The following is a 21,540-nucleotide window of genomic DNA, read 5'->3' on the forward strand; positions in this document are numbered from 1 at the left end:
TAATTTGGATCAGTCAAAGACTTTATTATGACTAGATAATTGACTAGATTATGATTAGATAATGAGAATGTTCAATGAAATTAATAAGATTAATGAGATTAAGGTCTGAGGAAGTATAATTCTCTGTACCTGTAAACTGTGCTGCATTTGGATCCCATGACTTTGTGCTTGAAGCTGTATATCTGATATAAACTGCTCCACCTCTGCTTGGCCTGGCAGTGCCCCCTCTGGCAGCTTCTGGTATAGCAGCTTTACATTTACGAGGTTCTGCCCCAAATCTTGGAAGTATTTCTGTTACCAGTCAAGTGCAAACATTGTGAGAGTCATGTAAGAGAGGTCAAAAAAATTCAAATGAACTTATCTCCTAAATTAGTCAGTTGAAATATATAGTGTACCTTGTGTCCTCTGAGCTGACTGTGCAGCTGGCTGTAGTTTTGCGGCTGTGCAGCCTGACTACGCAGAAGCCGCTCTGAGCCCAGCTCCAGGAGATCCCGCAGACCCTTCAGAAGAGCTTCAGAACATCTCTGGTGCTCAACATTAATCTGTCCTGCTGATCTCCACCGGTCAAGTGCCAAAGTCCACGTGCTGCCCTGCAGACTCTTACAGAACAAACACTTGCATTAGTACATCAGAACTGACCCTTCGCTAAGCCATGCTTTACACGTTACTGATCGATCTACATCAGCAACTATTGCTAAGGCTAATATAAGACAAGTTTGTCAACTTTCTAAAGTACAATGTGTTTTTGAAGAGTTTTAAAACAATTTTATGGAAATGATGCTCACAAACAACAGTAAAAAAATAAGGTACTAAGAGAGTATACAAGCAATATTTTCTCAGTCTTGAGATTTTTATTTTTTATAAATCTTTACAAGGTCATGCTGTGTATTAAACTAAATTTACATTACGAGGAGACAGCTTTGTACCAAGTTTTGTGTGGACTTTAAGTAAATTGATTATACCTTGATGCTTGAAAAGAGTTTGGTCGTGTCTCTCATCTGTTTTTCACTGGGATTCAATGCAGACACAGGAATCTCTAACAGATGCTGTCTAGTCTGTGTAGGCAGGAAAGGCAGAATCAGTCTCATAGCTTCTGAGAAATGTGTTCTATCAGCCACTGCCACTGATATAAATCAGAAAAAGTACCTTTTTTTTAACCAAATTTAAAAATTAAGAAATTTTGATCAAATGGAAGATTAACTGCTTTAAGTTGTCCTTTCTTAGTTAACTACACTACCGTTCAAAAGTTTAGGGTCATTAAGATAAAATAAAAATGCTTTTATTCATCAAGGATGTTTTAAATGCATAAATGCAACAAAAGATTTTTTATTTCAAATAAATTTTGTTCTTTTAAACTTTCTACTCAAATAATGTAACAAATGAAACAAATGAATCATGGTTTCAACACAACTGTTTTCAATTGGTAAGAAATGTATCTTATATCTATATCAACATCATTAGAATGAATTCTGAATGATCATGTGACACTGAATACCTGAGTAATGATTCTGAAAATTCAGCTTTAGCTCACAGAAATAAATAAAATTGTAAAATATTTTAAAACAGACAAAAAATATTTTAAATTGTAATAAAATTTCACAATATTATTGTTAGATGTTAAGGTGACACACACGTCAGAAAATGCACATAGACACTCATTCACTTGTTGGTTTTAGTAAGAATTAGGGCTGAACTGACCTCTGACGAACTGATATCCTGACATGACCCCAGTGTCTCAGATGTGTCCTTTAAAGAGGTGAGGAGCTGGACCAAACTCTCTTGATATTCTCCTCCTCCTTCAGACTGTGAGAGATCACTGTGAGTTGCTGTGTGCTGAAATGAGAGTTCCTGAGACTGGCTGCTCTGGCGAACGATGGCCTCAATCAGATCTCTCTGTATATCCTAGAAAGTTGGAAGGGCAGTTTTTAGTCATACAGATATTTCAAAATGGACTGTACTTCAAAATGAAAAGATAAATGTGAGTTTACAATTAAATTTCACTTAGAATTACCAGCATTGTTTCATCCTGTGGAACATACTCTTTGTGCTGGACAGAGAGCAATAGAGGAGCTATGGGTTTTGACTCTATTTGGGGCTGGTCATCATCAGCAACGTTTACTGCCTCTGTGTCGGGAGGCTTTGTGGTCAAACCTTCCTTACGAACTGCCATTTTCACTTGATCACTTGAACTCATTGCTGTGTTTATAGATTCTTTGTTCAGATCTACAGATTCAGACTGTTTGATCGATTCACTGGCATCACTTGCTTTTAACATGGTGATCTCTGAGTCTGTTCCTGGAGTTGCTGGTACTGCTTTAGTCACCTTGGTTTCTGGGCACTCGTTTTGTTTTTCCTTAGCTCTTGTTGGACTGTCAGGCTGCAGATAATCACTATAATTTGTAAATTCTTCGAAGTGTTGGGATGTTAGTGGAGGTAGACAACTCGTCTCTTCAGTAACTGGTCTGGTATCTATGGCAGGCATTTCAGAGAATCCAGGAGGCTCTCGTAAACAACTTCCAGTGTCAGACTCCTGTAATACATGCTTGATTGCAGCAAAATCAGTTTCTTCTTCAGGAGATGATTCCTAAAAATGAAATAATGATTTTTCAGCGAACTTTTATCAGTGAATCAACTTTTCAGTTATTTTACCATAGGTAAAACAAGTATTTTGGCATCAAAAAACACCTCAACCATCACTTCTAACACTTCTAATAATCTACTAATCACTTCAATGATATAATCTATTACACCAATTATATATATATATATATATATATATATATATACATATACATATACATATACATATACATATACATATACATATACATATACATATATACACAGTAACTATTCAACTTTAATAATAAGAATAAATGTTTCTTGGGCACTAAATCCACATATTAGAATGATTTCTAGAGGATCATGTGAAGCTGAAGATTGGAATGATGATGCTGAAAATTCAGCTTTTTCTATCACAGGAATGGACAAATACTGTACATTGCAGTTATTATTATCATAAGACTCTTTCTTTCTCTGTTAAAAGAAAAAAAATCATACAGACTTAAGAACTTTTGAATGGAAGTGCAGTCCATTATTCTGATGGCAGGCAGTTTGTGGTTGCCAATCAACATCGCAAATGATCAAATTCATTCAAAACGCATACAGAATGATGCCTTTGAGCAGGGCTCATCCAATCAGAAATCGGTATTACACATTCCACAAAGAGGAATATGAGGAACAATGATGAATAATGATCATGTTGCCTGCCTGCCTGCCTGCCATTAACCAATAAATCACAAAGTTTGTTCCTGAGAGTCAAGTAACTCCATTGGGGCCAGTCTATACCTTAGTGGAACACTCTGTTACAGCAGAGGCAGCATCCATCTCCACCAAAACGGTCTCATCTGGGTCCTGGTACAGAGAAAGAAAAAAATTATTAGAGATGATGGTCCAGTGTATTAGAAGAACAGACTTCCAAAAGACAATGGAAGACAGCAGCTGTTACTGAAAGAAGTGGAGGAGTTATATTCAGCATTCTGCAATAAATGCAGCCTTAGTCCACAGAAGGAAAAGCAAAAGAGCTTCTCTGCAAAGCTGACTGAATTATAAACAAATTGAAACATTAATAATAGCATAAACTCAAATAACAGCAGTGTTGAGAAAACTGTGATCATGCAATTCCAAGAATGAAAGTAATTGTAACAGGACCAATCCCTCTGAAAATATAGTGAAAATAGCATAGCATAGCGATATATAAACATGAAAATTCACATAGATTTATTTATATTTATAATTATAATTGTATTTGTATATTCGTATAACTTCCATTCATAAATGTATATAAATAAAACATTAAATGCATCCAAATGCACAGCAATAGCAAAGAGGTCCAGAGTGTACAAGAGTACAGAAAACATACTGTACTCTTATTCAGGGTTTGGCAAAGGGATGCATCAAGACTGAGATAAACTGGAGATTTTGGAGGCTTTACCTCTGGAACACTGCATGTGAGAGTTCCTGAGGATGAAGACTGACTGTCTTCATCTTCCTCCTCATTGAAAGGGCCTTCCATTGAAACCTGTTTCACCAGGGTTATGCAAGGACATATTATTCTTTAAGTTTTTACAGTGACAGAACTAATAAGTTGATTTAGTCTTTTTTAGCCCTACAGCGGACTTATCCTCATCTTAGATGTCATCTGAGCTGGAGTGGGCATGATTTTGAGGTGTATATTTTTGTTTGAACTGCTTGACTTACCATCCCATCTCCAGAGTAAAAGTGTGGCATCGTGAATTCTGTGGTTTGGTCTGAAGGGAGAATCATTTCAGATGGTTGTCCAATAGAGGCCTGAAAATAAAATCAGCAAACTATTCAGTTTCATCAAGTCTTAGAACTTGGACAAACCAACGCTACATAATAAAGATCATGAGAAAAGAAAGCCATGGGAGCATCTTTACTGCATACTGTTGCCTTTGCCAATAAAGCCATGTCTGTAATGATTTACTGTTGCACCATATTGAGGTTTTAAAGAACTTTCAAGGTTCCCACACATCCCTTCTCCGAGTTGGCTTTAAATGCAAGGCTTTTCTCCTCCTCTCATCCCAATAGTAGACATGAAAGTGAAGAGGAGAGGTCACCCGCCGGTCACGGTCACTAAAACTTGAACAAGTAATAGGTTCAAACTAGATTTAAAAAGACCTTTGGTCTAGTTAGATATTTCATTATTACTGTCTGTGTTTGATGCTGTAAATATTGTAAATGGATGTGCCAAAACAAAAAAAAAAGAGACGTTTCCCTAACCAGACGCAATGCGATAAAATTCCAGCGACAAATGATTTGTCTATCAATACTGTGCGCGACTGCGAGATGCGTCAAATCAATCAAAACCCACAGCCAATCAGAACAGAGTGTGGGCAGGCACTCACGGCAAGTGGACAGCACCAGCTATTAATCTTGATGGCAATCGCAAGAAAATGGACAAGCAGGCTACATAATCAAATTCATAAAAATTACACCATTTAAACACAATTCAAATACATAGGCTACTAAGTTTTTGTCCCCAGATAAAAAAAAAAATTCACCACGTCTTGGTCTGAACGGACAACATGTCAGCGGTGGCCTATATAAATCACCAGGGTGGCGTCAGGTCCCAAAACCTTTACAGGCTGACGGAACGCCTCCAGGTCTGGTCTGGGATCTGCACAATCTGCGCTCATTGAGAGCAGCACATGTGCCTGGTCACCTGAATTTGGGCCCAGACAGAATGTCAAGAAACAATGTTTCAGCAGTGGGAGCTGTGGGAGACATTCGGCAGAGCGCAGTTAGACCTGTTTGGGTCCCAAGAAAACGCTCACTTTCGGAAGTTTTTTTCCAAGAGCAAGGATGCGCTGGCCCACGTCTGGCCCAACTGCACACATGCTGTGGGTGTCATTAGAGATTCGACTGTCAGATCTACCAGCTCAAACTCTACAAAAATTACTCCGACTGTGAACCTTTAAAATTGACAAAGTTCTTTAAAGTTCTAACTTAAAATGTTTATGTTGTATAAAAAAAACAAGGCTAAATGGCATAACTACTGAAATATGCTTTTTATAAACTAAATCAGCTAAAACGCACTCCAGCTCAGTAAACAGGAAACTTGATAAACTATTAAAGAGACAGACCCTTAATGTTGTGCTCCGCTCCACACTGAGCTGCTGTAGCTCCTGGATGGGCTGCAGGAGCTCTTGAGCTCGGTGGAAGGCTGTGAGAGTTTGCTCTGCCTCAGCAGGAAGCCCTAGGCCTGGCCTGCAGCTCTCAATCTCATCAATGGTCCTCTTCATGGACTGGATATTATCCAGAATCACCTGTAACAGAAATTATGAGGGATATGAGATACTGTAAATGTTTACAGCCCAAAGAGAGGATAGATATATATGATGCACAGTACCTGTATGTCCTCAAGATATTCCTCAGGAGAAATGTTCTCTGTGTCAGTAGTGGAAAGGATTGTTCTGATCTTGTCTATATTATTCTCCATTCTCTTCACCTCTGTTTCAATGGCATCCATCTCCTACACATAAGTTAAAAGTGAATTACAATTTAAATATAGGCAACATAAAAAATGATCACAGAATTATATACTTGTATAAGTAATTCCAGCTATGTGGATCTCATAAAACCCTCCAAATTACCTATACATTGTTAGGGATATCAAAACAGCTAATACTAACTCAATACTAATAATTTAAAAATGTTATTATACCAGTTTTTCTGGTACCCAATGCCTCAATTTGATGTACTTCTTGGTCAAATTTCCCTTTTCTATTAGATATAAATGCAAACACAGTCAGCTGCTACACTATAGTTCAAAAGTTTGGGGTCAGTAAGATTTAGTTTTTTTCCCCAGTCAGATATTAATACTTTTATTCAGCATACATACACAATTCTTTATTGAAAGTAAAGCTATTTCTTACAGCTGCTAGGTGCTGAAGGTGGGAGAGAGGGTCCAGGACGCTTTGCTGCATAAGTGTGATATTTTGTATACAGAGGTGGAGGAGCTGCTGTTGAGGAGTGGTGTCACACACCGGAGTGATCTCCTGCAGGACAGGCAGGAAGGCCTCCAGAGATGCCCTGTATCCCTCTGATTCATCCAGCATCATCTACAGACATGCCATACGAGTTGCTAACAAGTTGCTACATACCATCTACATAATATGATATGTCTCACTAGAAGTGACCTGTAAACAGCTTCAGTGTGAGGCTTTGACCTGACCTTGAGGGAGTTGGCGTGGCAGTGGATGCATTTCGCAGTGGTATAGGTTCTTGGGACGACCAGCCAGGACTGAGCCTCTTTCAGCCAGCAGTTGGAGCTACTGAGTAAACCCTCATAGTCCTGCAGACAGGCAGGGATCTGATGGGAGCAAAACACAAGGCACAAGAAGTCATGGTTGCTATCAGTGGCATTATGTGTTGGCTTATGTTGTGAAACAAGGATTATGGGTAAAGTCTGACTTTGCTGATGAGGGCGGTCCTTTGCTCGGCCTGTTTGGCTGTGGTCTGGTAGAGCTGCAGTGGCTCCGTGAGCTGGTCCATGAGGACTTGAGCTCTTTCAGGCTGTTGCTCAGCCAGATCCTGCACCTCAGCCTCCAGCTCAGCTATCCGAGTGTGCCACTGGTCCAGCTCATCCCATATACGCTGCACAAACATGCACATTAGACTTCGGATAGTGTAGACAGCACATTTCACTAGACACAAATGTGAAATATGGTTCATTAAATTTGTCATCATGAGTAAACCCTTAATATGTTACTATTTGTTTTATTTTAAATATATGTTTTGTTTTTACAACTCTACTCATTTCTTATACTTGTTTTCTGTTTTTCAGAATATTTATTGCATTTTGTATCTGAAATGTGCTGCAAATTATGTAAACTGTAAAACTAATGCAAAATGCACACATTTGGATATGTGCTGAATGAGAGAAGTATGCAAGCTCAAATTTATTTGTATAGCACATTTTCCACATGTCGGTAGTTTTACATAACTTATTCCTGGCATTTATAGCTAATGTTGTTTATAATGAATGCCACTGTTTGTTTTATACTTGTATTTTTTTTATCCCGATCTGTTCTGAATACTGTGTTGTAAGGGGAACTAAAACTTGTTTATAGTGTTCATAATGTTTGTAAATACTTTGTTTTAATTATCAGTATTATTACAATATTTCTAAATGTAATAATAAAATGTAACTCCTACATCTGTTTTTTTTCTCTCTCTCTCTCTCACCAATGCAATTTTGATCCATTTGATTGTCAGGTGCAACTTATGTTCCAGAAAATATGGTATATAATTAAAATTACAAAATAAAAAAAATACAATAAAAGTATAAGAAAAAAATAACTAAGAGAATAAACAGATCTAAATAATACACAAAACTTTGTAATGAGAGAAAAAATTAAGCTGCTTGAGTAATATCCCATGTTTTCCTAAATGTTTTGTCCATTGGTAATTGGTGGAAAGGTATTTTCAATAAGGTGCAAGTGGAGGCAAGAAGGGAACAAGTACCTTTTGTGTACGTTCAGCCTCAGGACAATTAGGACTTGTTTGCTTTAGTAGGGCATGCACACAATTCAATCCCACCGTCACTTCTCCAACCTGCTCAACCATTTTACTAAGAGGACCACTTCTCTCCATGACCATGGCCAACTGAAACAGAGTTACATTTTTATAAGGTTTCACTTAAAAACAACACAAAGACACTTAAAGTAATATATATATATATATACACACACACACACACACACACACACACACTCACCTAAAGGATTATTAGGAACACCATACTAATATTGTGTTTGATCCCCTTTCGCCTTCAGAACTGCCTTAAATCAACGTGGCATTGATTCAACAAGGTGCTCAAAGAATTCTTTAGAAATGTTGGCCCATATTGACAGGATAGCATCTTGTGGTTGGTGGAGATTTGTGGGATGCACATCCAGGGCACGAAGCTCCCGTTCCACCACATCCCAAATATGCTCTATTGGGTTGAGATCTTGTGACTGTGGTGGCCATGTTAGTACAGTGAACTCATTGTCATGGTCAAGAAACCAATTTGAAATGATTCAAGCTATGTAACATGGTGCATTATCCTACTGGAAGTAGCCATTGGAGGATGGGTCAATGGTGGCCATAAAGGGATGGACATGGTCAGAAACAATGCTCAGGTAGTCCGTGGCATTTAAACCATGCCCAATTGGCACTAAGGGGCCTAAAGTGTGCCAAGAAAACATCCCCCACACCATTACACCACCATCACCAGCCTGCACAGTGGTAGCAAGACATGATGGATCCATGTTCTCATTCTCTTTACGCCAAATTCTGACTCTACCATCTGAATGTCTCAACAGAAATCGAGACTCATCAGACCAGGAAACATTTTTCCAGTCTTCAACTGTCCAATTTTGGGTAGCTCTTGCAAATTGTTGCCTCTTTTTCCTATTTTTAGAGGAAATGAGTGGTACCCGGTGGGGACTTCTGCTGTTGTAGCCCATCCAACCTTAAGGTTGTCCGTCTTCACAAATGCTTGTATGTATTGTATGCCTGGATGTGCATCCCACAAATCTCCATCAACTGCAAGATTCTATCCAATCAATATGGGCCAACATTTCTAAAGAATGTGTTCAGCACCTTGTTGAATCAATGCCACGTAGAATTAAGGCAGTTCTGAAGGAGAAAGGGGGTCAAACACAGTATTAGTAAGGTCTTCCTAATTATCATTTAGGAGAGTGTATATTCACCTAAACATGCTCATTAATATTATTCATACAGATACAAACAACTCGCTTTTCCAACATCAAATACACTCTACTTATCGCTAAAACAGTACTTGATCCCACAATATAATAAAATTAAAGATAAAGTAAATACTTTGTCCTTAGCCTCCTGCAGGGAGACGCTGAGCTCATTCTGCAAGATTTGAATCTCTGATGGTACACAGCTCCATCTGTTCTGCACTCTGTCTATGACGTCCTGCAATCGAGCCTTTTGTGACACCAAATCCACTTTGACTTCCTACAGTGTGATACAACACAATGAATACAATATCAACAGGAAACACTGCAGAAACAGACTCTCCTCTTACTCTACCAGTAAAAAAAAAAAAAAAAACAGGCCATAAAACACCAACCTGTAGTTGTTCAGCAGCTGAATCGGACTGTAAAACCGTCAAAAGAGAGAGAACGTTCTGCTGAATGGCACTCAACTCCTCCTGCACACGACCCGCCTCCTGGATCTCAAAAAGCACCTCCTGACGAATCTTAATGCTCTGATCTCTGAGACTATGCATGAAAAAGAAGGTATGTAAATGTAGAGTCTGAACATTTCCTCAAAATATATATGTTTATGTGCATGTGCGTAAAAGTCTTACCTTCTGCACTGACCCTGTAAAGACTGCAATTCCTGACAGATTTGAGGAGAAACTTTCAGCTGCTGCAAACTTGAGACCCCAAGCAAACGTGCCACAAGGTGTTGTAGAGAGGCAAGTGTATGATGCTCCTGCTCAATCCTATCTTGAAGGTGCCCAGTGAGGCTCAGAACATCCTGAAGATCCGCCAGGGATCTCGTCACTATAGATGAGTCAGGTAGATTATTCTGCAGACTGCCAAGACCTTCCTTTGATTTATTGAGCTGCACAGCAAACCCAAACATGAAGAGAACTGAATTAAAGCACAGCCTACTTCATTAATCATAATACAATGTATTATTAATAGTCTTTTTTATATTAAAAAACAAAACAAAATGAAATAGAAAATTACATACACGTATCACAAAGTCTCTCCACTCTGCTTCTTTATGAGTCGTGCTTGCTTTGAGTGATTCCACTCTGCACTGGAGCACTGCCCAAAACCTCCACATATGTCCCAGCATCTGATCCACAGGAGCATTGCATTGATGATCTGGGCAGGTTTCCCTCAATTCCTCCAGTCTTTTAGCAATGTTCTTCAGCTCTGTCTGGAGCACCTGCAGATGAAGACAATTTCAATGTATGCTAATCTAGCAAAATAGTTACGAGATGAAAAGTAGCACAAGGAACCATTCATACACCATAAAAAAAATAGAGTTTATAAATAAGATATTCTCAAGCAAGTTTTCATTGGTCCCCAAATCATTTTCAAGAGTTTCAAGGATATTATTGCAATGCATTTAAATGGATTAGGTTCTTCTACATGGTAACTATCAATGGCATATAATGACCACAAACCTTTACTTTATGTTGTTGTTCTTGGCAGGCTTCAGAATCAGTCAGTTTTTGACTTGAGCATTTTGAGGTTTGAGAATCAATGTTTTTGAGAAGTAGGCTAATTTCTTCATGGTGACTCATGTGCACAATTTGGTCTCCCATGCACCTAAATTGAAGCAAAAAGAGTGAACCATTAAAAGCAACTGAATGGAATACATCTATTTGGTTGAATGAAATGAACTAAAGGGAGTTTTATTTAAACTAATTTGTTCAGACCATGTTTTCCGAGGAAAATGTTTCCAAGTAATGTAAAGTATACGGCAGACATTTAAAGAACTTTTTGAGAACATTTTTGATTATTTGTATGAACATTTTTGATTATTTGTAGAAGTATTTGTTTCCCCTTTTTTCCATGCTCCACACAAAACAATTATAAAATGATTTTCAAATTTGATAAGAAAATCTCAACAACAATCAAATGGCATAGTGTTCATCAATTTTGATTAAAAAAAAAATCAATACATGCTGATAAGAGTATGGCTAACCTCTGTAAAGCCTTGAGTCTGAGTTGAGCCTGAGCTTCTAATGTGGCATTTTGTACCAGAAGGTGACTAAAAACCTCGATATGAAGCTGTTCAGTTAGAGGGATGGAGAGGCATGTCTGATGGGGTACGCAAGCACCAACTTCAGACAAGTGGGCCTGGAAACCCTCAACCAGAGTGCTGAAAATCTGCTGAATATAATCATGCTCCTCATTGTAGCCTTTGAATCCAGTAGATTGAATCATGAGATTGGATCTGATTTGCTGAAAAAAACTCTCTGCACCCTGAACAGCCCAGCTGTAATGCTTCAGTGCCTCCCGAGCTTGGAGAAGCTTGTTCTGGAAAACCAAAAATATTTACTGTATATATATATATATATATATTAATATTAGACATCATAAAACAACATTCATAATTTTACTAAACTAATTCACAAATTAAATTAAAAAAATGGTATATTTCAATGCATCAGTGTTTCCTTCAAATCATGTAGAAAATATTTCATGATGGTTAGTTGATGAATTTATGTAGTTTGTGTGTAGTTATCTTCTAGTCATTGATTAGCATATTCTGTCTTGATAATCCACAAATTGCATTCCCAGGGACGGGTTTTATGTAAATTTTAGGGTTAGTGATGTCACCCGAGAGGAATGCCGTGTAGTCCCTACCAACCATTTGTTGCAGTCCTTAAACTATTTTTTTTTTTAAGAAAATATCTCCATTTGCTTTGAACTTAGAGTGTTGTAACTTCTGTAACTAACTGCAGATGTTGTTTATGCTCAAACAGCAACATTGAACACTAAATGAAGTTAGAAAAGTGAAATAATAATCAACCACCCCTTTAATATAACTCCGATTGTGTTTGTGTTTTTGGGGGGGGGGGGTGAACTATCCCTTTAAGATGGAGCCCTACAGGAAATTCTTCGAAATAACAATGCTGTCACATTTGAAGAAATCTACAACAGTTGTGAAAGCAGCATTCTATTGGTCAAGTAGACATGGGGATAGTAATTTTAACATGCATGGTCACATGGAACTTACCATGTGCACAGCGCAATCATTAAGAGTTCTCTGGCCAAGATCAACTATCATCTGGTAGCTTTCGACCTCTTCTCCTTTCCTGCAGCACTCCAACATTTGAATCACTGACTCAACGGTCTGGACAAGTGTCCAGTGGTTTCTCAGCTCTACATCAATAGTCTTATTATCTGGCTCCAAGCAGATGGTCTTCTTCAGCTGCTGCCTAACACTGTTGAAGAGCTCAGAGAGTGGACTGAGGTCTGTGGGACAGCCAAGTTGCTCCACCAGAGAGCACTGGAGCATTTTAGCCTCATTTTTGACTGTGAGCTCCCAAGAAGCTAGCTGCTCAATGACCAAATAAATCTTTTGCCTTTCTGCTGTCACCTGGGATGGATAAAGATCTTTTGAAATGGCCTCCAGGTGATCAGCGGCCTCTTGACATATTATTCTCACCAGAGGCAGATCTACAAGGACAGCCTGACAAACACAGAGCCTAACGTCAGTTCCTACATGTGAGTCTACAACATGCGACAAGCTCTTCTTTACTGCCTCTCTGGAGTTCTCCATGTGCTGCATTGAAGTGAAATACTCCTCATGCTCTTTGGCTTGCTGCTTCAGCAGATGTATTCTCCTCAGTAGGTCTAGTACAGCATGGAGCATCTCTTTCCTCTGAGTTTCTGGGCAGTGTGGAATTTCCTGCACCTTGCACAGGAGCTCCATCAGCATTTGCTTAGCGGATTCGAGAGCCGAGAGCGAGTCTTTTGTTATGGGATACTTTTGCCTCATGACATCAGCACTCAACTGTCTCAAGGTCTTCTGAATGATGTTATGTTCTTCAGCAGATGATTCCTGAGAATGAAGGAGCTCTTCAAACACCCAGCATGAGGCCCACTTACGGTTCACAACTCTAGAGACTTCTTCTTGTAAGGCTGTAAGCCTGTTGATAAGCTGAAAGCTTTCGGGGACACTCAAAACGTTATTCATAGTCTTTGTTTCATCTAACAAAGACTCCAAGTTTTTTGCTTGTCTCTCAGCATTCTTCAAAGCCTCAGTGGCTACCTGAAGCTGAACCCTCAATTCTGGGATGGTAATTTTAAGTTCAGAGGCCACCGGTTTACCAGACTCTTTTTCCAATACTGAGGTCAACCAAGAGCTGCTGTCAGTGATTTGTTTCCACAGTTTTTCTCTAATATGTAACATTCCGATCATTTCTACAACTGCACATTCAGTCTTCTCAGAAATTTTAACATACAAATCCTCTAAGGAATCGAGGGTGGGCAACATGGCTTTGGAATCCTTCTCGTCGAAACCTATAACTTCCTCTCTAAGCTCTTTCAAAACAGAGGCCAACTGAAACCTTTTGAGAGATGTTTCAGACTGCAGTTTCTTCATGTAGTTGACCTCGTGACTTGCCTCTTCAGGGTACAAGGACAACCTCCTTCTCCTACTGATTTTGCTTTCTGTTCGTTTAGCCCATGTGACATAGTCACTGATGATCCTTATGATTGGTGAACAATCATTGCCATTTGAAGTCTGAGAGCTGAGCTTCTCCTGAGTCAGAGCAAGGTGAGAATTCAGGCTCTGCACTGCGTCCTCCACATCTCTAAGCTCTTTCTTTCCCAGCGGACTTGAGGAAAGAGCCTGAGAGACCTCAAGAATGTAGGAACAGCGCTCGGTCAACACTGCCAGGTTTGTAGTTCTGACCATCTCATGTAGTGCACTTTCCCAGTCTATCGGTCTGTGAGAGCTATGTGAAAGACAAACTGACTTCTCCAGAAGATCCAGTTCACGCTGCAGCTCGCTGGCCTCTTGAAGGAGTCCAGAAACTTCCGCTGTGCAAACATTAGCCTGCCACAGACTCTTGGAAGCAGCCCACTCCACAGTCCGCCATCTCTCCTGTAAAGTCCTAAAAGGTTCAATGCAGGCCACAGGTCCCTCTGCCTCATCCAGATGGGCTGAGATTTGAGAGCATGTCTGTAGAAGCTCTTCAAGTAAGCCTCTCTTCTTCTGCATGCTCTTTAGGAATGCACTCAGCTTCTCTGCTTGCAGGGTGCTGCTTTCAATGCAATCTCTTCAAAATGGTAAGAGAAATGGGGATTACTTTTCATTGTCTATATTGCCAGTACAGGTTTAGACACACCTACTTATGATTATTCTCTAAGTTTTAGAGTAAGTGTAAAGTCAATGAATAACAGGTATAGGAAACGTGAAGTAATCATAAGAAAAGTGTGTCAACATAAAATCTTAAAACATGTCATTTTTTCTTTACTTTGATCTCTTATATTTTACGGTTTCAGAATATTTATTCAATTACTAAGGGTGTCACGATTTAGATTTTAAATCGAAATCGATCGAAATTAATTCACAATCTCGATCTTCGAATTAAAAAATGGAATCGTCGATGCTGCCACGCCCCCATGTCACGTCCGTTCGGCCTGCCAAGCGGAAAAAAAAAACATCCGTTTTGAAGTGCTGCGATTCTATGGTCAACCTCCTCTAACATAGCTACAGCCATTTAAAAGATAGCATGGCAACTGCACATGCAGGAGACCCAAGAACAGAACTTGAACCCCCTCCTTTTTCACTGAAGTCGCAGGTGTGGACGTTTTTTTGGGATTTCCAGTGAGTAATGTTGACAGTTTGCAGACATCCCAAATCTCGCTGAGGTTCCAGGAGTCTCCCGCATATTGATAGCGGCTCCCTGATGCACGCAAATTAGTTAAAATCTCCCGGAATCTAGAGTGAGCGAGCAAGAGCGAGCACACATGGCAAGACAGAAAAAAAAAACTGTGCTCCAAACCGTACAGCAGAGAGGGAGAGAGCGAGAGACCTTGCGTGTGTGCCTCCTGAAGCGCATGTAAGACAGAGAGCATCCTGATTGGCCGATTGATAAAAATCGAGAATCGAACCGTGACCTTAGAATCGAGGATTTGGAGAATCGTGACACCCCTATCAATTACAAATCATTTCCCCCTAGTTGATCAGTAAAATACAGCATGAACACTATAACCCTATCTGGACAGGACAGGAATAGGACTAAATTTGTGACCTATGGAAGTCAATGGCTACAGTTTGGTTAAGAACATTCTTTAAAATATCTCCTTGTGTGTTCAAATGAAGAAAGAAACTCATACAGGTTTGGAACAACATAAAGGTGAGTAAATGATGAGAACATTTTCATTTTTGAGTGAACCTTTTTGGAGCGTAAAAAAAATAATAACATTTTAGAATCATCTCATCTATGTTGAAGATGAATTCACAAAAACTCACACACAAAAATGTCAAAAAGGATACTCACAGTGTCAGTGTGCTGAGCTCAACCTCCAGGTTGTCTAGAGTATTGGTGAGAACACGTTTTTGTTTGTGATACTGTGTGACCTGCTGTAGCTGTGCCTTTTTAAGTTCTGCCATTGTGGAGGTATCCAGCAGTACTCTGTTCCAACTCCTCTCCATGCTCTGCTCAGGCTCTGTAAAGCGTCCTCCACCAGATTCAGTCCGAGGCAGTCTGGCCACCTGATCCATGACACATTGCCGGCAGATCTATGGACGGATGTAATGTGATAATATTTGTTAGTTTTATTTTAAATATTTATAGTTTGAAAGTTTGATAGGCGAGCTAGTTTTGCATGCATTAGCATCACAACACAGAACCCAGTGATTCTTGTACAGTGGGGTCCAAAAGTCCACTAATGAAAATGCTTATATTTTGCATTTTTATAATGCAATACAACATTTTCCTATTACAAATTATATTATCAACATCATAATATGAAAGTAATGTACATTAATTTTAAAACTTAAAATGATCTAATAATCTTGAGCTTTACAAGAAGCAAAAACATCTGATGTTTTGAGTTGACATGATCAGGGCCTCAAACTTGACTTGGAAATCTGATTATGTTCGGCTTTATTTAAAATTATATGTTTTCTCATCAGACATCTCCTGAAGGTAGTAAGGGATTGTTTGTGCTGTTAGCTCTTCATGACTACTGACATATTTTACTGTCTCCAATGAAGTAATGTTCTGTACCTCGGCTTCTTCTAGCTGAAGAGTCATATGTGCAATGCTGAGATGGGCCGGTCGGTACCGGCATCTGAAAACTTGCAGGACAGTCCATGCCAAACTGTTCTCAGACTCCGAGAGTAATGAGTTCCGAAACCAGGAATCCTTCCATGGTCTAGTTTCCTGTAAAAAAAAAAAAAAAAAAAAAAAAAAAACTTACAATTTGAAACTAAATAGAGACATTTAAAATGCAGACAGTGGTACAGTTCAAAGCAGCCTTCCTTCCTGTGCAATTTCCTACCAGCCTTGAGGGAATATAGGGTCAAGTCAAAGACCAAAACGAGTTGATTAACTGATAATAGTCCGTTGTATTTGGAAAAAAAAAGTATTTCTTGGTTTCACCTTCAAAGAAAAATAAATGAAAACTGTATTTTCCATGAATTATTTATCTGTTAAAAGCCCCAAAGTTCAATGCACCAAAGTTTCTTAAGTTCTTCAAGTTATTCCTTAAACAATTTACAACAAAACTATAATGTGTTCACATACGTACCTCAGAACTGTGACTGGTCACCAGAGGTGGCTGAATATTAGTGATGGTGTTCAGTAAAGTGGCCCACACATGTGTCCCTGTAGGCTGCTCCACATGGCTTGTTTTATCCTCGCTGGCTGCTCCTGTGTTTTCGGATGATTTGTTCCTGCTAGAATTGGCTCTGTGCATTTCTTCATACTAAAGTAAGGAAAAACTATCATAGTTCATATTTCAGGGAAAAAGAACACCTCTTTGCACCTGCTGCCAGAGCTCCTTTAAAAGAGAAACACAGTTCTGTTCTAAATTCACCAAGTCACAGTTTCAGAAAAACAAGGAATGCTGCCCCATTGGGAACTGAGCATTTCCTCTAAAAGGCGTGGTGTGCCTTCAGGGCTAAAACAGACTTATGAGAAGCAGTACTGCAAGACCTAATGCCAACAAAATGTAGTTGATAAAAGGGAACACAATATAAAGGGTAGAGGGTTATTAGAATCTATTAGAATGCCAACACATAGAATGATGTATGAATAATGCAACAACGTGAAAAGGTGGCCTATGGAGAATCAATCAAATGAATAATTTAAATAATAATAATGAATAAATAAATCGCAAAAGCATTTGTTAATATATATATTAATATATATATATATATATATAAAATACATATAACTTTTAATGAAAATGGTTTTTGCCATTGCAGCTTAACAATTACACCAAAATATAATGGTCAAGGATATAACAATACAGTTCACCATTGTTGAACAAACGGCTTTGAGTGCACATAAAATTGCACGATGAAATCCAGCATTTCACACAGCTTGGAGTAATGATTGCACATTCAGATAATGTAAGATCTTTCAGATTATTTTTTTTTTAAAACCATGGCCACCTACATATTCCAATATGAGAAAATACTTTTCATTTTCTCAGAGTGAATTATGGAGCTTATAACAAACGGCGTTCTTCTGAATCCTGTTAAACAATAAGGTTAAAAAAGGTTTTCAATGAACACATTAAAAGTGCTTGAAAAGCATTTCATTCAGGTGCTGAACATGACCACCAAGACAACGCATCCATGTGAATCTTACCTGCTGCAAAGGGAAACTGCCATCTGAATCATCTGTCCTCTGAGCTTCAGCATGGTGGAGCTGTGACTTTGATGGCACTGCAGTAAGGATTTGTGTAATACATTCATCTCTCGTAACGGGTGAAGCATCTGTTAGCATTGTTTCCGAGTCTTCTGTATGTGCTGTCTCCATTGCGGCCAAGACCACACTACCTGTGGCTTCTTCGTCAAGCGAGATGCTAATGGTCTCCAATTGTTCATCCTTAGTCTCAGTTTGTAGAAGATTCAAGGTCTCCGGCTGCACAGCGTTGACAACTTTTGTTAGTTTGTCTTCTGTACTAAATGGCTTTGAAGTATTTGGGTGACTACAGTCTGAAGACACAGTCAGTGAAGTTCCTGTGATGTCCAGCAGCCTGACCTCAGAAGTTTGTAGGTTTTCTGAGTCAGTTTTATTCTTCTGGTCAGATCTACTACTGATATTGCTTGGGTGTTTCACACCAGCTGATTTCCGGTTCTTCTTCTTCTTACATTTATCAACATTTGGAGGCTTTTTAGGTCTGTTTGCTTCATTTGAGGGCTCTGCAAATTTGTTTTTCTCATCCTCATCATGACTCTCCAACATTGTGACATCCTGCTGATGAACTACAGAGCCCAAATCATTGCCTTCTCCAGTGTGGAAATCTATTTGGCTTGATGTTTCTGCTTCTATAATTTTATGTTGCTTCTCTTTCTCACATTTTTGAATGTAAATCTCCATGATCTCATGGGTTTTGTGCTGCATTTTTTCCTTCCGCTCTGGCTGTAGCTCAGAACAACTTGATTTCACATCGTCCTTCTCTGAAAGGCCTCCTTTAGGCCCTTGGCATTCAGGTTTCCTCTGTTGATTTTTTACCTCTGTCTGGGAGAATTTATCTGTGGACGAGTCTTCAGGGGCCGATACATTATCACCAGACTGACACTTTTCTGATGATAATGCAGGAGAATCAACATCGAGGATGATGGTAAATACTTTCTTTGCATTTCCAGAGCTTGCATGATGGTTCTCTGGGTATGAAACCGTTGGGGAAAATGCTTGAGTAGATGAGTTCTTCTCAGATTTAGGCCTGGAATCAAGGTCTGGAGTAGAATGGGTGGGTTCAACATTATCAGTGTAATGATTTTCATTAAACTGCACTTCTGATGTGGAATGAAAATGAAAAGGCTCATCAGAAGAGCATATCACAGCATGTTTTCCATCTACAGCTACATCAATATTTGGTTTGGGTTCCAAGAGTTTCAAACCATCCTCTGATCTCGCTAAGTTCCTATCATGAACAACTAAAACAGTATCCCATTTAGTTGTAGAAGCTGGGATAGCTTGTACCGCTGGGCTCTCGTTGGGTTTGGTAAGATCAGAGTCCAGCACTATGGTAAAGACTGGCTTTTGGCTTCCACAGGATGAGCCATGAGAGGATTTACTGTCATCTTCCCTTATTACAGATCCAGTTTCACCCCTCTCTTCAGATTTGGACACGGACTGCTGATCATCTGTGTCATGGCCTGGTGGGAGGTTCTCAACATCTGCAGTTTCTTGTTGAGTTGAGAAAGATAAACATGATCTATCCTCTTTTCCACTGACTTCCTTTGTGCGAATCTTTACACTCATAAAATACAAGTCATCCACTACATTGCCAGTGGCAACCTGCAAAACAAGGAAATTAACTACTATTACTCAAGAACACAACATAATTCAGCCATATAAAGTACTGTATGTGTGTTTTTTAAATAATCTATAATGAATGCGGCATCCTTCGATCAGCGCTGTTTTCAATAGTCTAAAACAGGTAAATTCAACACTGGCCTCAGAAGATCTTTAAATACAGTGCTACAGAAGAAGAAAACCATACATGTTTCTACTAACATGAGGGTAATTAAACGATGACAGAAAGTTTCCTTTTATGCAGGACTATCCTTTTAAGACATAATTTATTTAACTAATGGGCTTTCCTATTTCATTTTAAGATTTACACAGCCATTACAACGTTTTGGCTCAAAAATGAAATACATTTAATTAATTAATTTAAAAAATATATTACTAAGAAGACTCAAATTGATCAAAAGTGACAGTAAAGACATTTATATTGTTATAAAAGATTTATATTTCAAATAAATTGTTTTTTTGAACTTTCTATTTAATAAAAGAATCCTGAAAACCACAGTTTTACACAAAAATGTTAAGCATTTAATCTGTTTTTAGTGTTTATAGTAATAAAAAAAATATTTCTTGAACACCAAATCTGCATATTGGAAAGATTTCTGAAGAATCATGTTACAATGAAGACAAGTAATGATACTGAAAATTCAGCTCTGCCATCACAGGAATGTATTATATCTTAAAGGGATACTCCACCCAAAAATGAAAATTCTGTCATCTTTTACTCACCCTCAAGTTGTTGCAAACATGTTACCTGTATGAGTTTCTTTCTTCTGCTGAACACAAAAGAAGATATTTTGAAGAACGATTGGAATCAAACAGTTGTTTGGAACCATTGACTTCCATAGTAGAAAGTCAATGGTGGCAAAGTTCCAATTCCAAAGTTCTTCAAAATATCTTCCTTTGTGTTCAGCAGGAGAAAGAAACTCAAACAGGTTTGAAACAGCTTGAGGGTGAAATTTCATGTTTGGGTGGAGTATCCCTTTAAAATATATTAAAATACAAAACAGTCATTAGAAATTATAATAATTACTCTTGAACTGTTTTGATTAAATAATGCAGCCTTGGTGCGCATAACCATTTTGAAACTATTTTTAAACCTGTTTTGAGAAACCATGAGGCAGATCACAATAATGCTGATAAAATGCAGTCAAAAGATAAGCTGTGACATTAGAAAAGCAGAGCAAAACAACAATTTTTTTTACAAAACAGAAAGTAAAAAACAAGCACTTAAAATCAACGAGGCGTCCTACATTAATGGCCTAGAGTCAGTACAGAGCGAATGGCGTGCTATTTAGACGGCTTTAGCTAGAACACACTGATCCTGTGCCCACACCATTTTAGTACACTCAATGACTTCACTCCTGCTGACCTCAAAGCCAAACCCACAAAGAAAAACAAAAACAAAGTTACGCCTGACCTGTCAAGGAATAATCACAGGCATATTTTTCTCTTTAAAGGTGCAATATGTAAAAATGTTTAATATCTATTAACAGAAATGCAATACGACATCGATAACTATGTTTTCAGTGGTGTATAAAGAACTTACTTAATAAACCATAATGTTTTTATTACCTTAGAATGAGACATTTATATCTACATAACCGCGGGCACCCCCTTTTATGAAGGTTGACATATTGTGACGTCATGTTTCTACTGTAGCCGACAGAACAAACAGCTCTACAGAGCACGTTTCGTCACTACCTTGAAAGAGAAGCAGCAGAAAGCAAGAAGCAAGCCATAAACACCGTGAGTAGTTTTCCCTTGTCAGTGGTGTAAAATATGTAGTTGGATTGTTTCATGTAACTTAGTTCTTCCCCCTCGCTGTGTTATGGCTTTGCTATGTGGGGATAAATGTGCTGGTTACATTCGTGAGACAGCTGATTAGTAACTTACTCTTGTCATTGACCGTAACACTGTATGTTACAGGAATCACCAACCCGAGTTTTTTTAAATCAGAGAAA

At 38.6% G+C, this 21,540-nt stretch overlaps 1 protein-coding gene across 2 annotated transcripts in view; it reads right to left on the reverse strand.

Annotated features, from left to right (window-relative positions):
- syne2a (spectrin repeat containing, nuclear envelope 2a) overlaps positions 1–21,540 on the reverse strand; it is a 92,678-nt gene that overhangs the window by 36,374 nt on the left and 34,764 nt on the right. For both annotated transcript variants that reach the window (XM_039692602.2, XM_089118562.1), the window contains 25 exons: positions 17,906–19,564; positions 16,839–17,015; positions 16,316–16,471; positions 15,584–15,825; positions 12,307–14,356; positions 11,269–11,603; positions 10,745–10,889; positions 10,303–10,503; positions 9,911–10,170; positions 9,671–9,821; positions 9,412–9,555; positions 8,050–8,190; positions 6,997–7,179; positions 6,758–6,895; positions 6,459–6,644; positions 5,933–6,055; positions 5,667–5,849; positions 4,261–4,350; positions 3,995–4,081; positions 3,349–3,414; positions 2,012–2,584; positions 1,699–1,902; positions 963–1,055; positions 396–599; positions 130–291 (listed from right to left, as the gene is read on the reverse strand). In XM_039692602.2, coding sequence (XP_039548536.2) covers positions 130–291; positions 396–599; positions 963–1,055; positions 1,699–1,902; positions 2,012–2,584; positions 3,349–3,414; positions 3,995–4,081; positions 4,261–4,350; positions 5,667–5,849; positions 5,933–6,055; positions 6,459–6,644; positions 6,758–6,895; positions 6,997–7,179; positions 8,050–8,190; positions 9,412–9,555; positions 9,671–9,821; positions 9,911–10,170; positions 10,303–10,503; positions 10,745–10,889; positions 11,269–11,603; positions 12,307–14,356; positions 15,584–15,825; positions 16,316–16,471; positions 16,839–17,015; positions 17,906–19,564 — 7,953 coding nt within the window. The remainder of the gene's footprint in view (positions 1–129; positions 292–395; positions 600–962; positions 1,056–1,698; positions 1,903–2,011; positions 2,585–3,348; positions 3,415–3,994; positions 4,082–4,260; positions 4,351–5,666; positions 5,850–5,932; positions 6,056–6,458; positions 6,645–6,757; positions 6,896–6,996; positions 7,180–8,049; positions 8,191–9,411; positions 9,556–9,670; positions 9,822–9,910; positions 10,171–10,302; positions 10,504–10,744; positions 10,890–11,268; positions 11,604–12,306; positions 14,357–15,583; positions 15,826–16,315; positions 16,472–16,838; positions 17,016–17,905; positions 19,565–21,540) is intronic.

Source organism: Pimephales promelas, chromosome 13 (genome assembly GCF_988280905.1).
Source record: "Pimephales promelas chromosome 13, fPimPro1.hap1.1, whole genome shotgun sequence".
In the NCBI taxonomy this organism is placed as follows: domain Eukaryota; kingdom Metazoa; phylum Chordata; class Actinopteri; order Cypriniformes; family Leuciscidae; genus Pimephales; species Pimephales promelas.